Raw genomic sequence first — 10,541 nt, 5'->3', positions numbered from 1 at the left:
CTATAGGGCTGAAACGGGATCGGATACCGGTATATCCATATCTATATTTGTTTTATCTGATTGATACAAATATGGATATGGATATTATTTGGATGCAAAAATTTTTATCCATATTTGTTTGAAATAAGTACGGATATAATTCAGATATTGAAAGTATAGATATAACTAAGATAATTAAATTTTATGACCATAAAATCAAAGATATTTATAAATAGATGATAAATCAAGTTAATAATATATTTATATAGTTGTATATTTTTTTAAAAAATTAATAAATATTATATAAAATTATATATAGATTCGAATATTCAGATACGGATCGGATAGTTATTTATCCATATCCACATCTATTTTTTTTTTGACGGATATGGATATTAGTCGGATTCTCAAATTTTTATTCATATCTAGATTAATTTGGATACAAAAATAGATCTGGATAGATAATATTTATACCACTTTTACCCCTAGCTTGCTACGATGGAGAGAATATTTCCTTCTTATAAAGGAGAGGATATTTTTTGTTATCCAAACCAAACCAAGCCAATATGGTAGGGTAGCTATGATGGAGATAATATTTTCTTATCACATCTCTGCAAGAGATATGTTCCATCATGAACGTTAATCTTGAACCTCAATGAAGTAAATATTTTCCAAGAAAGACCTTTTTAAAGTCATGTCCTATTTTGGTTAGGGAACCAAGTTTTAAATTCTGTACAACGCTAGCTCTAGTTGCAGAGCTATAGTGAGTGATCTGGCACCATCCTGCTGGGAGGTGCCTTAGCTTCGGTCCAGCGAGGCATCCGTTGGAGGCTTAGAGCGTTGAAAAAGAGAACTTCCATTCATCTTGTTACATCAATAGCTTTAGCATCATGTCCTATTGTAATTTTTCTCTCCATTTCTATCTTCAATATTTATTCTTATCACATATCGGCCAAATTGTGGTGCTTGTTGTTAGTGATCACAGACCAGTTGACCTAATTCTGCAAGTGATTGTATCACTCAATATGCCCGCAATGGTTTGTGTCTTTTCTACATGATATCAAAGTAAGGTTAGTTTCGTATGTAACCAGGCAAAATGAAGCTTCGATTGTTTTTGTTTGAAGAACAATATCCAGAGCAGTAATTTGATTGTTGGTGATTTTGAAAGTTACTGTTAAGTATGACTCTGGAGCTTCTAGTAATTTATTGTGTACGTGTGCAAACATGTGGACTCTATTTTGATTCAATATTAAAATCATGATGGCTAGTTTCATAAACATCAACATGATCTTTTTTGCTGCGATTAGTTCACTCCATAAATCGAACAACACTAATCATCCAATTTCGAAGTGCATGGTCAAATCATTTCTGATAGGATAAGATTTATTGAATATCTTGGAAGAATCAGAGATGATACCAACAATTAAATACTACTAACGATGACATGGCTTTTGAAATGGAATAAAATGATGTGGATTCTTCAAGCTATGATAGATAGTGAAAATTATCTTCATATTCAGGATATAGACGAGCCAAAGAAAGTGCAAAATATTTTTGCAGCGGTCTTCTCATGATCTATCAACATAGATATTTTGAATAAAATTTATCTAAAGAGTAAATTTTAGTTCTAGCCTTCTTGAAACATTCAGATGAAGTGCATGATGAGTTTAAAGATGAAGATTTAAAGTAGGTAAACCTTGTTCAATGAGAGGTGGATCAAGCTTAGAAAAAATCTCAAAATATGATAAAGTTAATCAGCTCAAGAATCACTTAAATCTAAAAGAAAATATAAAGCAAGAAGAACCTAATCATATAAATAGTATATCAAATTTAGAAGAGATCATGATTAAAGAACCAGTTGTTTCTAAAGTTGCTGAAGAAAAGTCAAAAAACACTATACATAATGCATGTCAATCACAATCTTGACTAAGGAATATGCGAATATTTAGAGAGAGAAAGCTATATGCAGATACAGAACTGTATTTATATAAAATAAATTATATACATAGCATGATGATGAGATTGTGCACACACATGTTGTGTGGGTGTAAGGGCACCAATTTAGTTCGAGACCTTGGATGTGCGCAGGATACAATCGGATGCAGATTCATGTTTATTGGTACTTGCATGGTGACTACTGAAATTTGGATGTGCAAATGTCACCTTAAGCAAGGATTTGAAGCTATGGCTATTGGATATTCATTAGTATTAGTTGGATGTTTAGTAGAATCTCGGCATGGTGACAATGGAGTCAACATTAAAAGAGAGTGTTGTAATCATTGTCGAGTCTGCAATAAGTGCCAAAGGGCGCAAGCCAATGATGAACTGCTCTGCGAGAAGTTGCTCACATAGTCATCGTCACAAACTTTGCTATTAGAGTGTCGAGAGTAATTACTTGTCCCAGCCTCCCTCTTTAGTTCAGCTGATTATTGCATTAATTGAGAGAGAGCTAATTATCTTAATATTAATTGAGTTGAGTTAGGAGTTTTGGACAAAGAAAGTTCAGCTTCTTAATGTTGAATGCAAGTGCTTAGGTACTCTGCGATCCTAAATTGCCAAGGAATTGCACAAGCATGCGCACTAGAGAATGGGTGTTGGATTTTGTGTAGGATTCGCATGGAGAATTGTTGGGGAAGATCTTATGATATCAGATTTGAAGTCATATCCTATTTTAGTTAGAACATCAAATTTTAAAATCTATTTAATGCTCTGGCCATAGAGCTCTAGTGAGTGCATAATCAATGATACCGAAGCTAGATTTTATGGATCTCAAATTTTGATTTTGATGATAATAAAAAATTTATAATTATTAATTTATTTAAATTAAAAAAAAATTAAAGAGTTGTAGGATAACATAAGTATTACTAAGGATAAGGAGTTGTCTCTCCGACCAAAGATGAGTCATCTCCAGTGAAAGGAGCTAAGCTGTAGAATCATAAGAGTCATCTCTAAGTACAAGAGCTGGCTTGCATAACAGCAGAAGTCAACTGTAGTTAGAAGAGTGGACTTGCGAGGACTTGGGATCCATCTCTCAAATTCAAGAGTTGACCCAAAGTTAGGAGTCCATCAGCATAAAAAAAGAAGTCATCTCCTCAACCTATGCAAAGCTGGGAGTCACCTTGCACCTTAAGGAGTCAACACTGTAAAACCAAGAGTTGACCTGTGCAAAAAGAAAAGATGTACAAAAGCTCAAGGAATCGACCCAAGCAAGAGAAGCAGGCACAAATTTTCAAGAATCAACTCACACAAAAGGAGCTAATTTGCAAAAAGACCAGGAGCCATCTCACATAAGAGAAGCCAATCCTAAAAGGTCAAGAGCCATCTGTTAGAAGTCAAGAGTCATCTTGAAACAAATACAAAAAAACTAGAAAAATCCAAAAACTATCTCCAAAGGCATGAGCAAAAATGGAAGTATGATAGGGGTATCTCCCAAATCACTGGAGTCATCCCTCGGGCGATCGGAATTATCTGCTCTGCAATGCATCAAGCTTCCCAATGGCTAGTCGGCCATTCATTAACAGAGCAATAGAAACATTTAATGATTTTCAACAGCTATATTGAATCCTCCTACAATATTTAAGTGTTCATTGCATTTAAGAAAGAGAGAACAAAGAGGTTTGCCAAGAAAAAAAAAAAAAAAAAAAAGGAGAGAACGAAGAGAGAAAAACTGGGCACTCAAAAGCTAGAAACAAAGAGGAAAAAAAAAAAGAAAATACTTGCAAGAGCATTAAAAGCCAAGAAGAATAGCAATAAAATTGCCATCCACCACCTACTCGACAATACAAGCATCTACTATGAGCTTCACTTGTACATCTAACCCAAGGAGGTTTATTTTGTGTTATAAAAGGTTCAACTTTACTGGGTTGCAACTCCTGGCATCCAAGAAAGGATCCCAAGTGTTGGGCTTGGCTAACATCATGAGTTAGTCAGTGTACTAAAGAGTTTCAAGAAAAAAACTCTATTATAAAGGTTTGTCGTAGTTGCTAATTGTGTAATCAAGTACATTACCTAGTGAAATTTTCGAGAAAAAGCTTAAGAAATGGATGTAGAAGCAGGTTGCTCCGAACCACTATAAAATCTATGTATTATTTATAAATATACTTTTCTATTATTTCATTAGTTTGATTATTACTTCCTTACTATTATTTTTCAACACTGCATTACATTCACAACACTTACATAAATTTCAGATGCAGGTTAAATTTTAAAAGCAAGCCCAGTTCTCACCCCCCACCCCCACCCCACCCTCCCCTCATCCTCCTGGATTGCTAGCGTGGGCAACAAGCCCATTGTGTATCATAATCTTTATGAATTATGTGGTTCCCTCACCACAAGATGCCAAGATCAAGGAGGACTTGGTGGGGTTGAGAAGGACTCGAGCCATGGTTAGGCTCCTTTTTCTCAAGTAGAAGGCAATTGTAATAAGGGCATCATAAGATTTAGGTAGAAAAGATTATCATAGTCGCACAATGACTAATAAAAGGGTTACCACATGGGTTTATTAGCTTGGACTAGTCTTCCTCCCAATTTAAGCTTTTAGGCTATAAGTACGTAACACTAGCTTCAATCCAACGAGATGTCTCTTAGAGATCTATAGTATTGAAAAACCATACTCCCATTCATCATGTAGCATACATAGCCTGAAGTATCATCTCCTACTACTATGAGAGTCCCTTGAGACAGAGAACAAGTGTTGTGAGAGCGGTGCAAGCTTCTTGAGAAATATCCATGTAAGCTTTTGTTCTAATAAACATTTTGCTTGAGATACCATGGTACTAGCACCCATTTGACTCTCCAAAAAAGAGCACCGAACTCAACTTGTATAGCTTCATGCCATCCAAGGCACTCAAAGGCTTGAGTAAAGCACGTTAGTCCTATGAAATTTGGTAGCGGATGTTTGCTAGCAATTAAATTGAGCTGCTCAAGTGGCTCAAGGGCCGCAATTTGTTTAATAAAGGTTCAGCAGCAATAGAGGTTGGATGGTTGGTGGTGCAAGAGTTGAGATCTCTAGATCGAGAGGTTTCAAGGTTTGGGTTTAGCGGCTTTAGAGGAATAGGAGGGGCATGGATTTGGTTGTGTGGTGGAGAGATGGTGGGTGGTGATTAAAAGTAGAATTGAAATCGAAATAAAATTTGAATATCAAAAAAAAATCAGAATTGAAGCATTTCCATTCTCCTCTTAAATCAAAACCAGAATAGAACATCCCGTAATCAAACAATGATGGAAGTCACTCATTTTTATTTCCGAGCCCAACTCTCCTCAACCAAATGTACCCTCAAATTCTTTATAAATAAGACAGAACCCAAGAAACACATATGTTTAGAGCTGGAACCCCACGCATAGCATAAACATCCAAAATACAGGTAGGCAATCTGGGTTTTGAATAATTTGGTAAGAGGACGTCCTCTTACTTTCAATTTTCCTCTTCAAAATCAAGCTTGCTTACCATGATACATGCAAGAAAACTGAATATATTACCATTTGCTTTGATTATAACTTGTTCATGTTAACTAGAAAGTCCATGAATCCATAAATCAAATTTGCAAGCATGTTACCAGTTGTAGGTTTTTTTCTGGGTAAAAGAGGAGGGCAAATATCCCACATATTTCACAGGTTGCGCATGAAATATGATGGCTTGCTTGCTTAAATATGAGTATAGGTGCTCTTACAATGAGATATTGAACTTATAGAACATCCAGAACAGCTGCATGCATCATCATTAAGGACTTAGGAATTATTAGAGTTTTTCTTGGAAATCAAGACGAAGAATTATGTTTATGCTTCATGACACCGACCTGCCTCTAGGTTCTTTTATTGGATTCAAAATGAAGCTTTTGTGCCACCAGGGAAAAAGAAAAAAAAAAGGAAAGAAAAGGACCGTTGCTTAAGATCAACACAAGTACACAACTTTGCGCAAATGCTAAAAACAAAATGAATATAAACTAAAAGGCTACAAAGCAATCTCCATATTCTATTAAATGTATAGGTATCCAATACACATTATTATTCCTAACTAAGAATTTGGATCAAGGAAACAGAAGGCATCCAAATTCAACAAAGTATGGTTTACTGTAGCTGTTATTTACACAAAATCTCAAATAAGTAAATAAAATAAACGGCGAAATGGTGTAAATCTCATCCGTAGACGAACATCACATGTATGCTATCTATGTATCAGTGGAAGAATCTCATCTCTGCTGCTCTAAATTCTATCTATGATGCTCGAACCATGATGAAATAAATCATCAATACCAACAGCCACAGCAAGTTGTTTGGAGCAAAGGGATCTGTTGAATAAACATACCAAAATGTTCCATTTAATGTGCCGCTTTGGTTAAACTGTTAGTGTAGCAACTAATAAATTAAATTAAACCATATCAGCTTAACTGCACAATTATTTTACCTCCAGCAAATGAATTCCCATTGTCAGATAGACTAGGTGGAGATGCTGAGGTGGTAGAATTCGACACTGTGATCCCTAAACTTGAACAATCTCCACCAAGGGAACCTGCAATAAGCCCCCACATTATTTAAGAGCACAGGGTTGTTATAAAGTAAAGCAGGATTTTTCTCTCATTTCTTTCTTTTTCAATTTTTGTTGTTCTCCTTTATGACAATGATGATGGTGTTCTTACAGTCTCTGTAACATGGGAATCTGGTTTCATTGAGAAGGTTGCTGAAACCCTCCTTGCACTCACATCTGTGGTCGATAGTTGATGTCTTTATACATGTGCCCCCTCCACAATAGGACCAGAAGCATGCTGTTGGAAACAAGAGGGGAAAAGAAAAGAGAAAGATATGATTGTATTATACTCGATGTTGAACTAATACTAAGATTGTATTGGAAGAGAAAATACAGAAATGAGGAGGATGACGGTGATGCTTACGGTCCAACATGGAGGAATTTGTTGCAGGTGGTGGTGAGGGTGATGGAGGTTGAGATTGGTTGGAGCAAGAGTAATTGATGCTACCTGGAAACAGCAACCATAAATCAGAACTGGAAACAGAAAGAAGAGTTGTACACAGAAATCTAAATACTTATTTAATCTTCTGACATGCATGAAAGCATTGTAGTACATCAGAAAATTTTCCCCTTATCACTCAAGACCTGCAGCTAACCGAGTCTAGCTAAAACAAGACATTTATATCTCTCAGCTGCTTCAATTAGTAATGTCTTCTGGCAAAAGCAAACCTCTACTTAATTGGAAGCATATCCAACAGGTCTTTGACGACAAAGATTAAGTGTTCTAAGAGAAAATTGTTCTCCATTCAATCTTTATAAGGAAAGGGATGTGTCTGCGATCATTAGTTTGTAGCATAATTCTATTCCCTTGAGATGTAAGCATTTGTATCAATGATCTGTCTTCCAAAGCCTGTCCAAGCTCTTCCATCTATCGCTCAAGAACAGATTTTCTTCTACAATACATTGCTTGGAGGGTTGTGAAGTTGAGGAAAAACTGAAACATTAAAGAGAAATGTTTTCTGCTTCTAAATATTTTTTGAGGAAACATATCGTTCTAAAAATTAATGATGGCAAACTCTGTAGTCTCATTGTTCGCTTGTGTCTGGTTTCTTAAGTCGAAGAAGTTTGGACCACTTGCTCAAGAGAGAAGTAGTTCTGAACCACCATATGAAATGGGAAATTATATACTTTAGGTCCCGAAGCTATTCTGTTAAATAGTTCATCTATAACTAAGGTATGAAAAACTTACCCCACCTGCCCAGTTTGGAGTGTATTGAACTGAACTGTTATGGAATCAGATTGATTTGCTGGTTTGGTTCATGACTCGGTCCAAACTAGTCCAAACCAGTCCGAACAGAGTGGAACTGCTTAGTTCCACTTGGTACCGACCCATATATACCACCAGGTTTCAGGCAATACTATGATTGTGAGCGAGAAAAGGTGCTGGAAGCTGTCTTAGTACAGGATACATATCATGCTACACAGACTGTACATACTGAGCAGGTAGCATACGTAAATACTAGCTTTATAGAACTTGTCTATAGCATATTTTGCTTGAAGAACTGACAATTCATAGGAGTGAATATTAGAAATTCATACCAATAGGCCTAATGGAAGTAGTCTTTTAGCCCATTAGCCACGGGACTAAAGAAGTCAGCTTGTGGAAAAATGAATTGATTGGAACTAAATCAAGAATGCATGTACAGCATAAACATCTTAACTAAATGCAATTAATGATGAATTGGTAATGAGCAGAAGCCCATAAACCAGTTGATGCAGTCAAAAGAAATTTACCAATTACATACATCCGATTATTTGACAAGCAAATGCATCTCTTAACTTTGCCATTCTTTTTGACTCCTTATTCCCTCACTTTGTAGTGTTGATTTGGTATCAATCATGAACCAAGGGGAAGGCCGGATGAAAAAATACTAATGACTTTAATGATTGAAAGCCTTCTAACAAACCAGATTGGATTTTGGCAGAAACAAACCATAGTTAGGAGGGTGCCAACTGAAATAGTTGGGAAGATCTCTTGTGCTAATACAAGATATCTATGTTGGATACCCATCCTTATCCAACAACAATAGATGAAGCCTCTGTCCCTCCTACTCTTAGAAAAATAATAATAATTAAATGGACAAATAAATTAATAAACCATTGAAAGATGATCACAAGATATAGAATTATAGATAGGACACTTCAGTTTAGTATTACATGTGCATCCAAACAAGTCTATGATTTAGCATAGAAACCAGCTGCTAACTCAGTGTAGCAGTCAAAGTTTAGCTAATTACTCAACTTTTCATTATGTCACTAACCCATGACTTTTCCATGCTATGCTTATCAAGTCAAGAAGCAACACTTCAAGCTTAATCCAGAGACCAAAGAACCAATACACAGGTAGGGACATTTTGGTCTAGATGCAACCTGAACTCAATTTAGACTATTCCCAAATGAAGAAGAATCTATGGTTATCTCTGCTGGCTTTGTTTTTTAATTTAACCAGAGCAAATCTAACCAAAAATTAAGTCTTGTCTCCGCTATCATCTTGGTCAGACCCATGTTAACTTTGCCTTCTGCCTACCTATCAACTCTTTTTGCTTGAGCCCCACCCCTCACAAGTGACTCCAAAGTCCTTGCTATGCTACATGGTTTGATGGACTGTACCAATTCTAGAAAGAGAGAGAGAGAGAAAGAAAGAGAGATGTTACAGTTGGGCATGACGCAAGGAGAGAAGCGGAAACTATCACCAATGTGGAACTGAGACCAGCCGGAGTTGCACTTGCAGACGTAGCCAAAGACATCGTCCGATGATGCCTTGCAGGTTCCCTTCCCACACTCCACCTTATCACAGGAGGCATCTAGCAAATCACCAATACAAACAAATCAAAAACCCATGTTAAAAGCTCTCCACTTGTTGGAAGTCTATATATAATAGAGACAAGTAATACAGAGGAAAGAAAAGATTTTAGAATAGTAAGGTTAGATCATGTGAACTAATCTTTCTCATGAGTAAGTTCAAAGAAACTTCAAGATTGGGGAAGAAGGCAGGCTCATGAAAGGAATTTTTTAGATGGGAGGAATTGCAAGACTGGATTCCAAAGGGGGGAAAAAAAAGAAAACCATATTTTGAAAAAAAAAAAAATTCACGAGGCTAGGAATTGGAAAAGGGCTAATTGAACTTTAATCTGTAGAGAGGAATCAAAAGACTGAAAATTGAGTTCATACCAGCCGGTGTAGCTACATAAATCTTTACCTGGAGAAATCTTAGAAGGTATTCCCGTAGGCTAAAGATCAAATTCTACGTAGAACTCAAAAACTTCAAGATGAGCATTTTTAAAAAATTTCGGATTATTGATGAACAATGGTATCATCCAAGTCACCAAACTTAAATCATCAAGCATCACGACTAGAAAGAAGCTAAACAAAATTTTGAGAGCAAAATGAAAATCCATTCAACTTTCCTTAACTCATGAAGCAACGAATTTCTCAAAGCCAGAACAAGAACTGCCTTACCAAAATCCCAAGTTATAAATAGATAAAAACCCCAATGGAATTGTTCACAAATTAATGGAAATTGTGAGCAAAACCCACATGAGGAGCACAACAAAACATCCAAATTGGAGCAAAATATAGCAAACTAAGGCTGATTCATATAGTTTTAAGCAAAGAGTACTAAATCCAAGTAGAAAACATCAGAACCATCAATACAATTAGAAACCCAAAAAAAAAAAAAGAGAGCAGAAAGAGAGGAAAAAGAGATGAGAGCAGTACTGAGAATAGGGGCTATGAGAGGAGTCAGCAAGTCTCCTGAAGCTTGGGGCAACAACAGGGTGGTGGCTTGGAGGGCCACCAAAACAAGTGCTACTTTAGCCCATCCCATTTCTTATCCTCTCAGTTGTCTTGAGTTCAGATATGAACCAGAGCGAGGGAAGGAAATAGGAGTGAAATGGAAGGGACTTGGTGGTGGCTTGAGGGAGAATTTATTGGAGTTTTGGAGCTGCTACACTATGTAATATTAGATGAAGTAATAATATAATAATAGTAAAGAAAGATGGCAGCTTTAGATCCAGTCACCGTGGCGTGGAAACAGGTA

At 36.3% G+C, this 10,541-nt stretch overlaps 1 protein-coding gene across 1 annotated transcript; it reads right to left on the bottom strand.

Moving 5' to 3' along the window:
* Nucleotides 1-5,917: 5,917 nt before the first annotated feature.
* On the bottom strand, nucleotides 5,918-10,471 carry LOC105042333 (uncharacterized). Its single transcript, XM_010919495.2, has 6 exons — nucleotides 10,220-10,471; nucleotides 9,157-9,306; nucleotides 6,867-6,950; nucleotides 6,615-6,740; nucleotides 6,383-6,487; nucleotides 5,918-6,266 (listed from the first exon to the last, which is right to left on the bottom strand). The coding sequence occupies exons 1-6, from the start codon at nucleotides 10,326-10,328 to the stop codon at nucleotides 6,193-6,195; spliced, it is 648 nt and encodes a 215-aa protein (XP_010917797.1). The 5' UTR covers nucleotides 10,329-10,471; the 3' UTR covers nucleotides 5,918-6,192.
* Nucleotides 10,472-10,541: the final 70 nt, after the last annotated feature.

The sequence above is a fragment of the Elaeis guineensis genome, chromosome 3, assembly GCF_000442705.2.
Source record: "Elaeis guineensis isolate ETL-2024a chromosome 3, EG11, whole genome shotgun sequence".
Classification (NCBI taxonomy): domain Eukaryota; kingdom Viridiplantae; phylum Streptophyta; class Magnoliopsida; order Arecales; family Arecaceae; genus Elaeis; species Elaeis guineensis.
This window is presented reverse-complemented; position numbering and strand designations above follow the sequence as displayed.